General features: G+C 37.7%; 1 protein-coding gene across 1 annotated transcript; it reads left to right on the top strand.

The window, feature by feature from the left end:
• Positions 1 to 850: 850 nt before the first annotated feature.
• On the top strand, positions 851 to 18,562 carry eloa (elongin A). The gene is made up of 12 exons (XM_034094576.2): positions 851 to 974; positions 4,366 to 4,422; positions 4,737 to 4,849; positions 5,489 to 6,084; positions 8,877 to 9,187; positions 10,331 to 10,442; positions 13,247 to 13,399; positions 14,131 to 14,228; positions 14,850 to 15,030; positions 16,176 to 16,305; positions 16,771 to 16,952; positions 17,054 to 18,562. Exons 1-12 carry the CDS (start codon positions 903 to 905, stop codon positions 17,113 to 17,115), a joined length of 2,067 nt encoding a protein of 688 aa, XP_033950467.1. The 5' UTR covers positions 851 to 902; the 3' UTR covers positions 17,116 to 18,562.
• The last annotated feature ends 1,272 nt before the right edge of the window (positions 18,563 to 19,834 follow it).

Consider the following 19,834-nt stretch of genomic DNA (forward strand, 5'->3'; position numbering starts at 1 on the left):
TACAACTTATCTAGACACCGTACTTTAAATTGGCTTCAGATTAAGGGAACTACAACATTAGTTACATGTATTCATTAAAGATTTAAAGATACAATTGATAATGATATGAAACTATAACCTCGGTTATATAATTAAAGAACTTTGGCACCCATTATTTTCTTGCTTTTGAACAATTTTTACTTGCGATGTATCTTTGGTACTTTATGAGTGCAATGCTTGTTGCACCCCTGGTTATGTTATATATTTCGTATTATTGGATTATTTTTTTATTGATGCATGTATTAATTTCAAATACTTGCTATACTGTACAAGTAAATGAACTTTGTTGTAGTTATATAGTAGTATATAATATCATTTTTGAAAAAAAGTAATTCTACAAATCAGTGATGGAATGTAATGAAGTACTTTTACTGGAGTACTATATTATATTATATTTTGAGGGAATTATAATTTATAACTCAAAGTAATGTGTATGTCCATGTTATGCTACTTTATACTACTACTCCATACTGCTATGAGGTCAACAGTAATAGTTCTCTGAAAGAATATATGCTCTTTTACACAGCCTGTGGTTACAGGATACACAGTGAATTACACTAAATGCTGATTCAGCGTTTTCACTGACGTCAAACCAACAGGTGTCACTGCGTCCTGCGTCAGCTGTGCCGTGACGTACTTCCGACTTTTATCAATAATTTATAAACATTAGTTTTTTCACCGAATGTTTCTTTACTTGTATAGTGTAAATGTATTTATTAATAATATTTTAGTAAGAAAATAATATATTGTAATTGTTATGCGTCTGTTGAGCTTAGTAGCTGTCACTGAACTAGCGGAACCGATCCGTTTTTTTCCCCATTCAGATGAAGTAGTTTCCGGGCGACAGGGTACCAGCAGTAAACATGGCGGAGGACCTGCTGGAAACAGTGGATAGACTTCAGTCCCGGCTCCTGGAGAACCCGGAGCCTCGAAAGGTAACGTTTAGACGGATACATGGTGTGTTTAGCACCGAATGCGTCCCTAAATGAAACACTTTGTCCCGGTTCCCTAAATCTGAGCCTCACGGTAGCTCTCCGAAAGTCGCAACCGTTTTTTAAATGCTGCGTTTGAGGGCCGCCTTCGTGCTCCGTCTTCTGAAAATCACCTTGTTCTTTTGGGTTGGAACTGCAAATACTATTTCCATAGTACAGTCGTTTTCTGTAATACTTGTTTTATTTATAATTTAAGTAGTTAGATAGTAGAAAGTAAAAATGAACTGAAGTAATAATGAAAAAAAGAATGATAAACATGATGGTTCTAGTATAAGCATTACAATTCACATCAAGTAATAAAACAACATTAATTATTAGTTTACACTTGTCTCAGGTTACTTCAGGTTAAGAGAAAAATGTATAGGCTAATATCAGCTCCCTATCTGATAATACACTGACTTGTTTTTGCACTAAAATAAATAAATAGTTTATTAAAAACCTAGGATTTACACATCCCCTATCCTTTATAAATACAAATGGTACTTGATAGTCTTGTCCGAATATAGCCCTCACAAATGACTTGAGTAAATAATGATACGCTATGTATTAAGAATGCTTTATCAGATTTATAATGTATACATGTGTGTTGTTATTAAAGATCTGTAGAATTGTTCTGATTAAAAAAACAAACGGTCAAAAAAATAACTTGAAAAGATATACATGAATCTCAGATTTTTTTTAAATGAAGAAAGGACTTTGTTGTTATTTTAATTGGCTTGAAACTAAGACAATGAGTGTACATCAGTATATCTTTCACCAATCCAATAAACATGTGATTGGAGGTCTTTATATATCTTCCTTTCCTTAAAAAAAGACACTTAGTGTCTTGGTGTTACAGAAGTAACATACATTTAACTTAAAACTAAGTCTTAGTTCAATCTTGATCTAATTTAACATACATATGTATATGTGGATGTAACTCCTGGTGTTTTTGCATACTTAATGCATGGTGAGGATAACTGTCAAAACGACACTTAGCTGAATAGATCTAATTAGATAATCAAAAGTTGACACTATAGAATATAATGGCAGTATTTCCAACAGTCTGTGAAGGCATCATGTGAAACGTCACGACAATTAAGGGGTTTTAACTTGTAAAAATGCACTTCTTTAAGATTACATTTGAGCTACTAATAACACTTGTCATCTCAGTTAAATACCGTTCATAGACAATATATGTGTTATTAAAATAATAACATCAGACACAACGTAATTTATCTTGTGAAGAAACTCGGGGCCAGAGTAGCCGTTAGCCTTCTAGCTAACCAACGTTAGTGCGGAAACTACTGACAGTTACACCGACTCCAGGCCTCTAATGTGAGCTGATAAATGTTAGTTCATGATATACAACAGCTACACATCAATGCACTGGGACCGAACTCTTAAAATGTGTAAAATTAAAAGCGGATAAAGGAAAATTAACAATGTCCGACCACCCCTTTGTTTACTTTCATCCACAAATGTAACCTCCCAAAAGAAAGCAGTCATGGTGTGTGAGATTTAGAAAACAGAAGATATACTCCGTGTTGTGCAACATATTATTTCATTTATTCAAAATGTTGAAATCACAGCTGAGTGATTTGACTACAGCCCGGACCCGTTAGGCCACGTTATAAAGTCTCCATGAGGATACAGGCTGCTACATGCTACTGTTCAGTCAGACACTGAGGTTTCTTACTTCACTGCCACTTACAGGCAGGAAGAGATCCCTAACCTCCGGGTAAAAAGCAGGTGTAGTTTCTTTAGGTCGGATTCTTTTTAAAGCACATAATGAGAACAAAGGGATTCCACACCTGAGTTTTTTTGTTTTACTTAAGTCACACTGAAGAGAGGTTGCAATTAAATCGTGAACAACTGGTTGTGATGTGCATGCCATGTATACATATGTGCATTTGGGCTGCAAATCACTATTACTTGAACTCTTCATTAACCTGCCCATTCATTTGTTAATGAATCGTTTTTTCTATTACATTTCAGAAAATATTGAAAGATCTCCATTACACTTGGTCAGAGTCCAAGGTCTTAAAATGTATTGTTTTATCAGTCTGAATCTTATATTCACTTATTATGTATGATATAAAATAGCTATATTCAATTGGAACATGTCACAGTTACAACAGCTAAACCAAATAAAGATAGACAAATATATTCTGCCAAAAAAACATTATTATTAAACTTGTTTACAAAACTAAGCAAGTTACCTATGTACAATAACTTTTTACTGTACATATATAGACTTATTTAGCTGTGACGGAGACATTGAAATGCCAAATGTGTTTCAAAATATCAATATCATTTGGTGGGGGTAGATTTTTTATTGAATTTATTTGATCTTAACATAGCAAAACAAGCATATACAAAGGTAACATTAGGTTTAACAAAAAAAATGAACATATTTAGTTTTATATTTTAAGTAGGTTTTCTGAAAATGTATTGAGAAAGTTTGAAGTTAAAATAATCTCTTCTCGTTGCTTTCATCCACATTAATTTGGCAGCAGATGGAGTTTGCTTTATTGTCATGGAGATAGCTCAGTTGTTGCCATGTGACCCTTACCATTGAAATTTAATAACAGTTTGATAACAGGTGGTCGTCCATGACAACTGAGCCAACTCCATCCACTGAGGAAGACCTTCAGATGGGGTTGTAAAGTTTCACGCCTAGCTGTTAAAAATGTGTTTATGGATAAATAGGGACAGTCTGTTTTTGGATAAACCAGTTAATGAACCTTATAAATGTAAGAATGTCGTGACATTAATGCCAACATCCTATAAACATATTGTATTGTCATTAAGCAGTCCTGTTTATTGATTTATCATTGATAACATACACCCAAATATATTAATTGGTATTTATATCACAATATACTGTCATATATTCAACCCCTAATAATCAGCAACATGTTTTTAATGGTTCTTATACAACTACCGGTTCTCAGAGAATATAGGTATTGTAAATTAACTCAACTTTATGTATTTATATATCCCCTTTCATGCAACATATACAGTGGTACAGTAGTATATGCATCCCAAAGTGCTTCACACACAAAATATGCAAGGCTTATAATGACCAATAATAACAAGACAAAATGTTAAAAATCTATTAATATAAGTCAATATAACAAGATAAACACCAAGGATGGAAAAACAATGTCAATAAACAACAATTAAAGCTTAAAAACCTTAACCTTTACTCTTTGTAAAAAATGTAAATGAAGAATACATTTATTATCTTTAATAATACAAATGTAATGGCACTACTGGTGTTACTCGCAACGTGTGGACCTCTGCTCTGGTATTTTAAATGTGTCCACTGAAATCCTTTCTTGTTTTTCAGCTGCTGAAGACTTTGAAAAGACTGGGGGAACTTCCCATGACAGTGGACATACTGGTGGTAAGGAGCCTCCTGATTTATAAACTAAAAAAGACCCACCAAAAATATGATGCTGCAGTGTTGCAGACAGGAACAGTAAATAAATAATTGGACCTTTTTGTTTAAAGTTATTTTGAGAGAACAATTATTTTCTTAGTCAGCTTTCTACTTTCTTTCAAGCGCAATTTACAGAAATCCAATCAGATCACTCGGCTGAAGTTGCCAAAGATATGATAACAGCTGGAAATATAAGTATTATTAACTTATTTGACTGCTTGTGTTGTTAAATAATTAAATCTGTGTGCATGTTTTGACTTTCCTCCTTTCTCTTGTAGGAAACTGGAGTGGGGAAGATTGTGAATTCTTTTAGGAAACACCAACTTGCTGGAGAGGTGGCAAAAGGTCTCGTTGCCAAATGGAAGAAACTGGTTCCTCAGTCTGCAGACAGGTGAGTGCTGCATACCTGAGAGTGCACAAACAAACAGTGGTATTAGGGAGTGGAGAAGTCTTTAATAGAACTATTGTAAAAACTTTACATCAAATATAAATATACCAAAAGCTAAACACAGTATAATATGATACAATATATGTAGTATTGGGATTTAAAGCGTAGAGCTGTACAGATATTAAAAAAAGGTAATCAACACTATTTAAAATGTACACAATGCCAAAAATAAAACAATGTTAGTGTTGAGGATCTAATCACATTTGGGTGAAATAAAACACTTTGGAAAATCTAAATGAGTTGAAAATTGTGGGCTTCATTTAAAAAATAAAAACATACGGCTGCATTGTGAGAATGTCTCGTGTATCAGTAGATTGTTTTACTCCTGATCATTTTAAAACCGATTAGAGGCCTAAGGATGTCAATTAATTTGGTAATCAGCAAGGAAAATAAACATAAAAAAGGAATTTGTGTTTCTTGTCAAGCTTTCCTATTCTGTTAATTGTCTCTCTGCCCGGCATGCATTTCTTTCAACTTCCGGGTTGGGATTTATTGTTCCAGTCTTAATACATCTCTGGGGTTAAAAGATAATGAATTATTAATATGATATGTTTTTATCCCCGGTGTATGTTTTTACCTCAGACCCACCAATAGCCACATCAACGAGGCTCCACGCTCACACAATAACTCTGAAGGCCCGGAGGCAGCAGGAGGCCACAGACGCACCCGGGAGCCCTCCCCGGAGGAAGAGCCCTCCTTCTTGGAAGAAGAAGAGGAGGAGGAGGAAGAAGAAGAAGAGAAGGAAGAGAGAGGCTATCACACAAACTACTCGCCCTCTCCCCCCCACCAGAAGCAGTATACCCCTCCACGGCGGGGAGGCTACCAGTCAGACGAGTGCGAGAGCCCCGAGCACGAACCTGAGCCCGAGCATGAGCCGAGTCCTCCTCCTCCCCGAAAAGATGTCCGCCACGTCAAACCAAACAAAGAACCAATCAAAAATCACCACCACGGGTCCCACAGCGACAGAAACAGGGACAGAGACGAGGAGCGGCGGCAACGCCATGCAGAGATGAGTAGTGATCGAGGAGGAGAAGGAGAAGGAGAAGCCGATGAAGGGAGGAAACGCAGCGCAGACAGAGAGCGACAGCAGAGTCCGGTACAGAAGTCTGCAAAGCACAGCAGGAAGTCCACCATACAGGAGGGCAAGAGGGAGGAGAAGAAGAAGGGAGGAGATGAGGGTGAGTCTGATTGATGGAGAAGGTTGTGTTTGATAGAAGAGGTTAATGGTGACACCAGAGATAGCTCGGTGATAGCAAAAGCTTTCCCCCCCCTACATGAATAGATTGGATACACAGGGGGTCCGCGTGGTCTTAAAAAGTATTAAAAGTTGATCAATAAAGTTAGTGAAAATCAAGGCTATTAAAAAGTATGAAACGGCATTTTCCAAGGTTTTACATTTTGTAGCTTGTTTTCAATAAGTATATAAAGTGTCCAAAGAGGTTGTGTTCTACAGTCTGCCTGAATGTAATCATGGCGTAGGTGTGTAGTGAGATTCTGTGTCGTTTATTGATGGCATCCCGTTGGGTTAGACGTCATCTGAACAGGACTTCTCGCGCTCACTGCTTGATAGCGCGCGGAGGTCCGTTTACGCCGGTTGTTAAACATCGTTATGGGGAAATGCAAGTCTGCGTCCAAATGGTTGGAAGATAAGGAGGAAGGACAATCAATACTGTATAAAGTCAATGTGAGGTAAAGTGTGTCGCCAAGGTAACCGGCGATGAGGTCTTAAAGTGTGTGGAAAGGATCTTAAAAAAAGGTCTTAAAAGGTCTTACATTTGACTTCAGGATTCCTGCATATAACCTGATATATAGAAGTATAAGCATAAAGGCAATTCAAGTGCTTTATGTAAAACAGAAAAAAAATCAGTGATGGTGCAAAAGAAAGAAACCAAAACAAATTCAAATACAAAAAACATTTTCAAACGGAGAAGTCATAAACCTTGATTTGAATTCATTCAGATGCCCACTAGTGGATCTGCTGTTTTCTGGGAGTTTGTTCCAGATATCTCCTTAAAGATAACAACATAACACATTCATTTATTATGCAGTATTTATACATTGACATTACACAAGTACAAGATGGGAAAACATAGATGTCGAGGTGGCTGAGTGGTTAAGGCGATGGACTGCTAATCTGCTGTGTATGCGTGGGTTCAAATCCCGTCCTCGTCGTAGAAAGGTTTATTTCAAAGCACCTGCTGCAATATAACAAAAAGCCTGGAAACAGAGATGAGTTAGATACAGCCGCTGGACCGCTTTTCTTGTTTTGGTGTTCCAGAGCGGGAATTGTTTACACAAAGATTACAATGCAGTTCCATTTCATAAACATTTAATTGTTATATTCGATAATGATACTTTTTTATCAGATGATAAGATGTGTAACTCTGCACTATGTTTCTCTTTCGTCATCCACAAAATGTGCAACATCCTGCACGTCTAGTTGAGATACAATCTGTTTGTTAAGGGACTACCGACAGGAAGTAACCCTCTTCTAATTTATAGATGTGTGTGTTAAGGTACGGCTAAAACAATTACAAATTGTTAAACATTTACAGGTTCCAGCTTCTTTTGTCAAAGGTAACTTTTGGGCCAGAGTAACTTTATTACAGATGAAGAGTTGAAAGGGGGAGATGGTGGGGGGGAATGCGAGGACTTTCTTGGCAGTGGATACAGCCGGCTCAAAGAGATATGATGATCTCCGTGCGTGCATGCAGTGCCATGTAATATCCAAGGATTAGAGACGGTTGGATGCTGATGTTTTGAGCATTGCAATATATTTATTTTCACTATGTTATTTATTTATGATTATCTTTAGGCTCAGCAAAGATTTGATGTCAGCTGTTGCTGTCTTTTTTTCTTTAGTTAATACTGAAATAGAGCCCTGCTGTTTTATTAATGTCGATACAGTAGCTGTCCTCTTTTTAAATGTCTATGCTTAAGTTGTTATAGGTGTTGCTATCTGCTTTGTGTAGCGTGGTTCTACAAGCAAGTCAGTGCATTCATGGGGTGGTGTCAGAGAGTTACACGGGTCTGTAATGCAATGAAAACATTTGGCCACAGCAAATCATTTATATTAAACATTAATTTTTACTTTTGAATACTTCAGTACAAAGGATGTATTGAATAATTTAAGGGATATATGTGTATATAAATCATTAGTCAAAACAGGGCTACATTTTACTGAATTATAAAAGGTATAATATGTGGTAAACTGAAGAGCCGTTTGGGAGCCGAAAGAGCCGGCTCTTCTTGGTGAGCCGAGCCAAATGATCCGGCTCACCAAGAAGAGCCGGAATTCCCATCACTAAGCCGAGGGAACAGCTTCTTAAATGTTCACATGTTCTGCTATTCATTGGCTTACAGAATAAACTGAATATCTTTGAGTTTTGGAAAATGTTATATAATAATACACTTCATTTATATAGCTGCTATATAATATGTAATCGGACAATTGTGTCATGTGCTCTATCATACATGATACAATGTCCGATTATTATACTTTTTTTTAAGGTCTCCTTTGTTTACTTCCGTAACATAGTAAGATCACTATTTGACACCCTCGCTTCTATTGGCTAGCGCTTCAACACGTTGTACCTGATTGGCTAAAGGATATCTCTAACCGGTTGACCAATCATAACGGCTGACCTTTTTGAACATTAAAGCGTGGAGGCACAAAATACATATATGAACCTGAAAATTATCATAATAGCTCCCCTTTAAATTTATTTGCTTTTTTGTAAACTAATGACTGAACATTTAATCATTTCATTATGAAATTGTAGTCTAATTGTATTGAACTTGAAGTAAAATATTTGGTCTGTTTAGGTTTGCAATATTAACCTTGGTAGGAAATTATGTTAAATTGGCGTTGATTTAAATGATTTATTCAGTAAGCAGAAATGTCAGGATTTAAAGTTCCTGATTTCCCATCCCATTCTGCATCCCCTAACTTTTCCACTTGTGTTTCCAGGGCAACCGCGGGCGCCGAGGGAAACTCTGCTCAAACAGGAGGACGATGACTTTGAGACTCCCACCATGTCCTTTGAGTCTTTCCTCACATATGACGCCCCGACGCCTGTGAAGAAGAAGAAGAAGCCTTCATCCTCCTCCTCCTCACACAGTCGACCATCCCACTCTTCCTCCACGTCGTCCTCCCATCGCTCACACTCCCCTCCCCCCACCCCCACCTCTTCATCCAAAGGGAGCAAAGCTAACGGCACGCAGAGCAGCAAGAGGCAACACTCAGGCTCCAGCTCGGCTTCAACGGAAAAACGCAAGAGGGTAAGAACAGCTGCAGAGACTAAAGATATATTTGTTTACGAATATTAACCAATAATTTATTTTAACATTGATTTATTTTGCTGTTTATTTGTTCAATTCATGGATTTACCTTAGTCTATAAATTGTCAGAATGTTGTTATAACTTCCTGCAGCCCAAGGTGATGTAATGTGATGTAATATTTGAACAACAGTTGTTAACAATAAATAATCAGATAAGCATCACATATTTACATTGGAGCCACCATCAACTTGAGAAAGTTTGTTTAAAGAATTAACTGTCATTCAAATAGTTGTTGATAGGTTTTTCTGTCAACTGACTAGTGGATGTAGTCGACTAATTGCTCCAGTTTTAAATGAAAACCCTCCATGTTTTAATGCAGATGATCTGAAGAGTCCATGTTGTGTTGACAATACTTTATTAAGCACTAAGCCCAACATCAACGCTGTTTATTTTTGTAGCAGCGTTGGTTTATCTCACTGTGAAGGATTTTTGGATATACAAAAACATATAAGGATCATTGTTGGTTTAAATAAAAAAATTACATCGAGAATTCATGAGATAAAAGTTGGAAAAAGACATTTCGAGAAAGAAAACATAAATTAGCGCCAACTTAATTATAGTAGTCTTTTGCAGAAAGATTAGCAATGAGGAAATACTCGAGATTTAATATCACCATATTACCGTAAGCACGCAGAAGTTATGCCGTGAATTAAGCCTATTCATTAGAAAGCAAACGATGGATTTGATTGAGGAGCTTGAGTGCATTAGGAATTACATCACACCGGAAAGAAGAAGGATGTCGCCACATTTCTTTCTGTGGCGCCGCATCACTTCCTGTGTGTACAATCATGTATTGCAAAGTTAAGCCATGTGTTTCTTTCAAGTTTTATTCTTGTAGATTTGTGATTTTAGATTGTCAGAGAATAATCAAATTTTCCCCCGAAATGTTACACTTTAATATAAAAGGATTATTGTTGTAGTATGGTAGAAGCATATTTCCCCAAATATGTCATATCACTGCTTTTTTTCTGCCAACTTAATTTTCGTTTGCTTTTATTTATTATCCACTGTATTTGAAAGCTTTATTTTGAAAAGTTGTTTTCTGATCCTGCTTGTTGATGTTGATCTGCTTTTGTTTTCAGGCGGTTGAGATCCCTGCGTCTCTCCCTGAGATCCCTCTGCCAGCCATCCAGCCCAACTACAGACCTCTGCCCTCCCTCGACGTCACTCCGCTGTCGCCTCAGAGACGGAAAGGTAACGCCCGCACCTCAAAGCTTCGTGTCTGCTATTTGAAGCATCATTCTTCGTAACCATTAAGGGGACCATCATTCCATAGCTTTGTCTATCTTAATCCTCATATTATCTATTTTTAAACTTGGTCATACATTTCTACCACAGTTTCCTCTTTTTCTTTTATGCTGACAATGCTTTGTTGAGACCTTCTGTGGAAGGAACAGGGTTACAATGTGCCCTTTCTCCAAAACCAGCTTTCTTAAATGTCATCTGAGGCCTGTACTACGAAGCCGGTTCAACATAACCTGGATATGTTTGAGTTACCCGGTTTACCTAAACAAAACAAACGCGCTCTCGCTAAACTGTCCTACGACGCCGGTTATCAACTCGTTAACTTAAGCCAGCTTTGCCCTATCTAGTTAGGTGCGCGTTCACATGAAAGGGGTGGTATCTGGAGCATTCGACCAATCACAAACATGGACAAGCGTACTGACAGCACAGCGTCATACTTCCTGAATGAAAAGTGAACTTTAATACTAGTCAAATATGAAGAAGTTAAACTTTAAACATCCATGACTTAAACACTTTATCCAGGATCAAAGCCACATATTTTAAGCAACACACCTGCAAGGTGTTGCACGGCCAGATACGGCTCAGCTGACTCAGATAAGGAGATGTATGATACATTATGATGTGATATGAATGATAATGAGACACATCGACGTCTGCACTCACAGTGCCGCGGACTGTACTTAATGTTACTCTGATCCGGTTACTTATGTTGTGGCAGATATTTAATTAAGCTTTCTTAACGCTAATGTTATAATAGTCAGATTGCTCTGAAGATGGAGGTGATATTCTATTAATGTTCACGTTCACACAGTCGGTGATTTTTGCCGGCCGTCTTTCCTGCGACGGCAGCTTTTCTGTATTTCCTTTCTCCTGTAATATGACTTGATCGCTTTAAACTCCGCACACTGAGCTCTGATTGGTCAGCAGGCGGTGCTTTCACTGAGTTGAGCTCTTAGTCTGCACCCTATCCTGCTCCGGACCAGAGGGCCTATACTACGAATCAATTTTTTTGCGAGGTATCGCAAAACCCCTTTGCGAGATATCGCAAAACCCCGTTGCAGTTTGTAGACAGTCCCTAAGCACTCCTCCAGCTGCAGATTGTGACCAATTCTTGATCGGATGACGGCGCGTATCGAACTGTCCTGATCTGAGTCAGCTGAGCCGTATCTGGCCGTGCAACACTCACAGTGTCACATACTGTATGCAGAAGTATTATTTTAAGCAACACATTAAGTTGACGAAACACTCGAGACAAATGTAATTAAAGTCAGATCGTGTTTTAGACGGGGCAGTGATATCATAAACCTGTTAATGTACGCATTCAAACACTTTTTCTTTTTCCAGCTGTATTCACCTTGCAGGTGCAGCTCTGTGGCTTTGATCCTGGATGAAGTGTTTAAGTCATGGATGTTTAAAGTTTAACTTCTTCATATTTGACTAATATTATAGTTGACTTTTCATTCAGGAAGTATGACGCTGCGCTGTCAGTACGCTTCTCCATGTTTGTGATTGGTCGAATGCTCCAGATACCACCCCTTTCATGTGAACGCGCACCTAACTAGATAGGACACGGCTGGCTTGAGCGAACGAGTTGATAGCCAGCGTTGTAGGACAGTTTAGCGATAGCGCGTATGTTTTGGATTAAGTCAACCGGATAACTCAAAACATATCCAGGATATGTTGAACTAGATTCGTAGTATAGGCCCCAGGCCTCAGGTTAGCCGTTCAGCATAAGTTACCATGGAGATCTAGCCCGCTAAAAAGAGAACCAGCGTCGTAGGACCGGAAACCCCGAGTTTTCCCTGAAGTTAGCCCGCTAAGTGAAAATCCGGCTTCGTAGTACAGGCCTCTGCTTTCTGTAGTTGTGGAAAGGGATCAGAGGACCCCATATTCTTCAAGGGACAGTGGATTTTTAGGGCAATTATATGGTTGACGGGGTTTCTTCTTGATTTAAAAAATGTACAGTATGCTCACAAATAGAAAGGTATGCATTTTCAGTTTTTACAATCTTAATCCCAACCCAAGAGTAAACATAGGAAATAAAGTGAAACAAAGGAATAAAGTGATAGTTTTGTAGTATAAATAACAATGATAACAGTAAGTTTGTAGTATGTAAATAAATATATAGCAATGAAATAGAACTGTAGACAAGAAACGTAATCATTTATAACAATTAACTAAAGGCAACTGGTGGAAAATATGCAAGTAAAGGAAGAGAAAATAATGTATAAATATATCCAAGGCTGTTGCAGTACCATAGGAAGTCCCAGACACGGAATATTCAATTAAAACTTTATTTAATTTATTGATCGCAAGGCATTGCTTATTAATTACAAATTAAACAAAACAGAAATCAGACATTTTAGATATCAGCCTAATTGTCCTGTTACGGAATACTTTCTTTAAAACTAACTTCTTGTACAACGCCAACACTTTCTGGATGTTGTTTCACATTGAAACTACTCCACAGCCCATTAGGTAAAATCTCAGTTAGCTAAACTACACTTAGAAATTGGCAACCCATGCTTTTTCTATATATGGTGAGGTGTTGGGGAAGCTTCTCCGGCGCTAAGAATTTGGGTGTCAACTACGTAATTGTTACCTTGATGTTCATACAAGTGAATCTTTGCTTTTGTGCCAATTCTAATATTGTCCTTCGTGTTTTTTCCTTCTTGTCACTGTATCTGTAAGAGTTCGTGCTGCCCTGCCCTGCTGTGTCAAACTGTGACTCTCACTCCCTTCTTTACTCTCAGTTCCTGTCAGCAACGATGAGGAGGATTCCGGCTTCACAGGGAAGAGATTCAACTCTAAGATGACGGTCTACTCGGGATCAAAGACCGCCTACTTGCCCAGGATGATGACTCTGTACGAGCAGTGCATCCGCGTACTGCAGAACAACATTGACTGTGAGTGTTCCTGTTTGTTCATGAAAAACACCGAGTCGCACTTGAGCACCTGCTGATGCCTGAGTAAGCACTGCATTTGAATGCATGAGTTACTACTATAGTAAGTCTCTGGAACAAATAGTGAAACTGTTATAGAGGTGCCGGAGAGGTGTGGCTCACCACCTGGAAGATAAACAGAAAGTCTTTTCACAATTACTGGATAATGTCAATATGTACTCCTCTGCGGTCACTTCCCATCTCAATTCAAATGTTGCTCGCAAACATTTTAGTTCCAAAGTTCTCTAACCCTAACCTCAATTTTTTTTTCAGTTTTAGAAACATTGGGTATTTTTTTCTTTTTTTAAATATATTTCATAATCCTGAGATTAACCTCTTATGACATATTTAAATAAATAAAAAGATTCTCCCAAATCAATCAAAGTTTATTCATATAGCCCAATATCACATATTTTACATTTGTCTTAGGGGACAAGTTGAAAATCACAAACATATGCAGTGTAAATATAAATAAAATGTAACATGTACAAATATTTACTTTGCAATACCTTAAAAAAAAAATTAAATACATAATCACATTTGTAATATTACATACTTGCCCAAAGTAGCAGTAGTCAGGACTTTATACAAATCAGACCCGATGTTGTGGCATTGTTCCTTATCACACAAGTGGCTGGTTGGAACAAACAGACCCTGCTGCACAGATGTGACTCGGTGCTTCTGTGCTCTTTCAGCCATCGCTGAGGTTGGAGGAGTGCCGTTTGAGATCCTGGAGCCGGTGCTGGAGCGAGGCACTCCAGAGCAGCTGTACCGCATCGAGCAGAGCAACCAGGTAACACACAGAACACTTTCAATACTCATGTCCTTTGTCCACATCATACCTTACATTGTGTTATGCTCTTTCTAAGGGTGGACTAGACACTGAGTGACACCTGACATTTTTGTTCAAAGCACGTCTGTTGTATTTTAAACATTACAAATCACAATTTAAAATAAGGTTACATTTAACAAAACATAAATAATATATACACACAAAAAACTCATGTCGGGTAAGGGAAGGGACATTTATACAAGGGTATCAATAATATAATGAATGAAAGGGATTCTACAGAGATCACATTTAGGATTCATATTAATTGTGGCTATCTTTTTACTTTAGACCAATGCAGCCTTTGAGCAATTCTTAAATGTGTTAGTATATTTTTTAAAGAAATTGAAGGTAAGTGTAGCTACAGATTGCCACATCTCAACAATCCTTTTCCCAATTTCCTCTTGAAGTGAGACTGCTGAGATTTAACAACTGACCTGGTTTATTTTCATTCACATGTGTGTTAAGCATTTGCTTATAACAAAACAAACTCCTTGAATGTTTAAACTTACTTGGCAATAAAACAGATTCTGATTCTGAGAATACTGATGGCTCTGGCATTGATTTTGTTCTCCTCTGCTGCAGTGGTTTACGGAGGAATCTGACGAGCTGTGGATGCGTCACTGTCAGCGGGACTTTAAGCGCGAGTCTCCTCAGGAGTACGAGTCGTGGAGGGAGATGTATCTGAGGCTGCACGACGAGCGTGAGGAGCGCCTCAGGATGCTCACCCAGAACATCTCCTCCGCCCACGCCAACAAGCCAAAAGGTAGGAGAAGCTCTGGGACAAAATGAGCAGCAATCAATACATCTAATTTTATTTGTAAAGGACCTTTTTATACAGTTGAATGCAGTTCAAAGGGCTTCACAGATGACTGACAAGCCCAAAAAGTACACCGTTAAACTAAAATGTTACAAACACTTTAAAGCAAATGGGAGGCGTGTGGCGCAGAGTCCTGCATCGGGTCGGGTACCCGACGGGTGACCCGCAAAAAAGGTGATTCGCGGGTGGTATTTTTTCAAACGTTTTTTTCCGGGTTCGGTTCTGAGTAAAACAAAGATGATGCGGGTCGCGGGTGTTGCATAATAAATATATGAAAATAATAATAATTTGCAGCGCATAAATCTGCTGCTGAGCGCGCCACATTCGAAATGACTGAGGTGAAGCTCTCTAGCGGAGAATACAGCATTTTAAATAAGACTTCCTCAAGAGCGAAATCCAACGTCTGGGAGGCTTTTGGTGTCATCCTAGATGAGAAAATAACCAACATCCCATGCTTTTTGAGACAAATATGCAACTGCGTGTGTTAATAATTGCACATTTTCACTGTGCGGGGGCGGGAGCGGGTCTTGAAAATCAGACCCGTGCAGGACTCTGGTGTGGCGTAGTGGGTTGTCCGTAGGTATTCGGGGGTCACAGGTTCAAACCCAACTGCAGTCAGCATGTCGTTGTGTCGCTGAGACACTTCACCCCAAAGTGCTCCTGTGGGGATTGCCCACAGTATTGAGTATGTAAGTCGCTTTGGATATGAGCGTCTAACAAGTGACATGTGATGATTTAAATGTACGGAGACAATGAAAAAAAGAAAAATTAAACTAATTCTTAATTTCCCCCAAAAATAACTCTGAATATCATTTTAAAGCTATACAACAATAAAGTTAGTGTTAAATACAATTAAATAAAACAGAATAACGTATTAAATGTTTTTAAAATTTAATTAATTGATTCATAAAACGACAATAGAAAATTATAACTTTTTAGAACTAACAATATCGTAAGTGAATCATAAATTAATCCAAAAACAAGTTTCAAATCAAAAGCCTTCTTCCATTAATATCTACACAAACATCACCATTTGTTGTTGAAGTGTATTTGTTAGTGTTTCAGTGCTGGTGTTGTGTTTGTCCTGGCAGGGCGGCAGGTAAAGATGGCGTTTGTGAATTCTGTGGCCAAGCCGCCGCGTGACGTCCGCCGCCGTCAGGAGAAGTTCGGCACCATCAGCGGTTCTTCAGCCTCCTCCACCTCAGCGGCCGCTCCCATAAAGTCAGTATCGTATTTTGCATTCAGGTTTATGACATTGGTGTTGAGATAGAATAAGATACAGATGCATCACTATCTGTGACTTGTATTTATGCATGCACAGGGAGTTCAATTTTAAATATTTCAAATCCACTAAATACAATTAAGTACTCGGTTAGTTAATTAACTGATTTATCAATGAGCAGGAAATTACTTTTAATGAATCAATTGTTCAAGTAATTTACAAAGCAAAAATAAAAAATACTTTCTCTTCTTAGCTTTTTATGCAGGGATTTGCTGTTTTTCTACATGTTAAGGACTTAATTATAAATCAGTTAATGGGAAGAAAATGATCAGTAGGTATAAACCTCAGGAAGAGAGGAGGGGTCCCTCTCCCCTAACCCAACGATCAATTCAGGACCACCCAAAAAGTTGGCCTTTTGTTTTACATACAGCAACGTGACCAACTTTTTTTCCCTTCCCTTTCAGAATAAGACCAGCCACCATAAACTACTCTGCAGAATCGATGCGCTCCTCTTCCTCCCAATTTAACCCTTCTGCAGGCGCGTCCCGCTCCTCAGCAGCAGCAGCAGCAGCAGGAGGAGGAGCAGCAGGAGGAGCAGGAGGAGCAGGAGGAGGACCTGCCACCAAGGACAAGCCACAGGTCAAAAGTAAGTGTTTGTGTAAAGGGCTTTGAGTTTAGGATCTTTAAAAGGGACTACATTATTTTTCTATTTGTTCTCAAATCTCCCAATGCTTTTTCCTCTCGCAGAAATCGCCCCCATGATGGCCAAAACTATCAAAGCTTTCAAGAACCGATTCTCCCGCCGATAGTGTGAAAGAGACTGAATGTATTTTATCAATTCCAACTGTGTTTTTAATTTTTTATTTAAGTTGAGCAAAATTGTTATGAAGACCCCTTCATCCCAACACACACACACACACACACACACACACACACACACACACACACACACACACACACACACACACACACACACACACACACACATCGAACATATCATAGGAACTTTTCAGTATTGCTTGAATCATGGTTGGTTTTTTAAAATGAAATGACGGTCGATAGGTTCGAGGTCCGTGTAAAAGCAATGAAGTCAACCCCTTTTTACAAGATGCAAAGGACACACACGCACACAAATACACGCGCACTTACAAACACACAGTCTGTTACTTTTTCTTGTTTTCCAGCAAACTTTTAAAAAAGGAATAGCTCCACTCCTTTTGGGAAACACTATTTTTCCTAGTCAACAAAAAGATTGATACCATTCATGACTGTATGTTAAATATGAAGCTAGAACCAGGAGACGCTTAGCTTAGTTTAGCAGTCTAACTGGAAGCAGGTGGGACACAGCTAGCCTTGATCTTTACAAAGTTAGTTGGAAACTACTACTATTTTTGTACATATTGAAAAACTGAGAAACCTATTAAATACTTAGCTTCATATGTGGTGGTAGGGTATTGCTGAAATGCTAGCTGTTTTTCCCCGTTTCCAGTCTTTATGCTAGTTAGCCAGCTAATGGCTTTAGCTTCACAGTTTAGCATACACAAGATGGAGTGGAATAATCTTCTTATGTAACTCTTGGCAAAAATATAAATTAGCATTCTCCTTCAACGAAAATAGCAAACTTTTCTTCATGAGACAGAAAACAATACGAATTCATTGATGTTTTAAGATTAGCTGTTTTTTAATCACGATCAAATGGTACACTACATGAGGAAAAACTTTAGACTACATAGCCTACCGTTGATTTTTTAAAAATCTTAATTGCATGCATGGTGCACGTCAGCCGAGACAAAAACTGGCTCGTCAAAGACCCTGCTTTTTAAAATCAAACAAACAGATGCATATTTAAACGTTTCTTTGTGTAGGGCTTTACTGATATCAGTCAACTACACACACGCACACACATTGTAGACTTATTTTCAACCCTCCTGTGGTTTCAGATCATGTTTTCCTGCTGTTGAATGTGTGTGTCCCTGTTGTTAATATATGCACACTGTGACAAATGGCTTGAGGGGGAGCTGAAGAGACTGCAGGAGAGTAGAACATCAAGCAAACACAACAACGGGGAAATTATGTAATAGGACGTCTGCAGCTTCAGTTTCTACAACATGATGATGAGATGTATTTATTTTCAACACTGGGACCTGGTACCCGACAACATGGGCCCGAATGGAATTAGATTAAAAATTGTAATTTTATTAGATTTTAATAAATGTTATATGGTCATTTTTATTAAAATTGACTTTTTGCCCTTCATTTTGTCGAGGTGATTTATTGAGCACACATCCCCTGTGCTTTCTTATGATCTTCTTTCTTCTTTTCCGCAGAGGAGATACACCGTATTATTACTGTATAATATTGTTTACAACCTTAAATCATGCAGCATTTATTACCAATTAAACATAATACTTGTGTTTTCCCAATTGTTTCAAATATCTCTTATCATAAAGGTTTATCCTGCTGAGTAGAGTAATTTTAGAATTTTTACATTTATGCTTTATTTTATTTTACTTTTCACCTTATTTTGCCTCACATTTTATGAAATCTTTGATATTTTAAAATTAAACAATTCTGAAAACCTTTCAAGTAATTGAGATTTGCATATTTATGCAAGTTAATTTGCAGATTTAAATATTTTGAATCAAAAATATTAACTAATGAATTCTTAAACAGTAATAAAGATTAAGCTACCCAGGAGTATATCAATTATTTAAATTGTGCAAAACCATTTTTTTCTGCCACATTAAAGTGATTATTAATGCATGGTTAATTGTAATGAAATAATTATATCAATTACAGTTATTCTGAAATGGCCCACTCTCCATTATGGGTAATTTTACTTTTGGTTCGTTAGGTATATTTTTGATGCATGTGTTTGTACTTTTACTTAATTACACAAAATATGCTGCATTTATTTGAATGCATGCAGACTATTTTCAGGGAAGGGTGTTTATAGTGGTTTGCGTTTTTTTTTAACTTTACGACAGTATCGACGTTTGGTGGTGATAGATGCGAGCCAATCAGAGAACAGACATGCGTTGTGTTTAGTGGTTTGTTGTTCCACAGATGAAGGGGCTACGATGTTGTAGAGAAATATTTCCTTTCCCCTTCAAAATAAAATATTTGTCTGCCCATCAAATACATTGTTCAACGTTAAGAGGCCAAACTGTATTCTATTGTCTCCAAAGAAACACTGTTCCTTAATAAATAGATAGTCGTTAGTGTGGGTAAAATAAATGTGAATCTTGAGTTTACAGTATTTTCTCTCATTTATATTTGTTTTATCTAATGACTAACAATATCTAAATGAAGGGCTGTGTTACCGTCAAGTTTAATAATTTGCAAAAACATGCTACCACAATTGTATATTACTTGACATTTTACGTGTGTTTATGTTTTTTATATTTAGTGTACATTGTTGCTGAGACACAGAAATTAACAATAATAGTAGTTGAGCGGCTTTGCCCAACTATGACGCACAACTATGAAGAAAGACAACAAAGACAACAAAATGTGAAGTCTAGATAG

Source organism: Pseudochaenichthys georgianus, chromosome 11, assembly GCF_902827115.2.
Source record: "Pseudochaenichthys georgianus chromosome 11, fPseGeo1.2, whole genome shotgun sequence".
Classification (NCBI taxonomy): domain Eukaryota; kingdom Metazoa; phylum Chordata; class Actinopteri; order Perciformes; family Channichthyidae; genus Pseudochaenichthys; species Pseudochaenichthys georgianus.

Excerpts from the sequence above, each read along its gene's own strand:
- eloa (XM_034094576.2), top strand. The coding sequence starts at position 903 with ATGGCGGAGGACCTGCTGGAAACAGTGGATAGACTTCAGTCCCGGCTC. Across the intron at positions 975-4,365 it reads AGAACCCGGAGCCTCGAAAG|CTGCTGAAGACTTTGAAAAG; the intron begins GTAACGTTTAGA and ends CTTGTTTTTCAG. Across the intron at positions 16,306-16,770 it reads TCAGCGGCCGCTCCCATAAA|AATAAGACCAGCCACCATAA; the intron begins GTCAGTATCGTA and ends CTTCCCTTTCAG.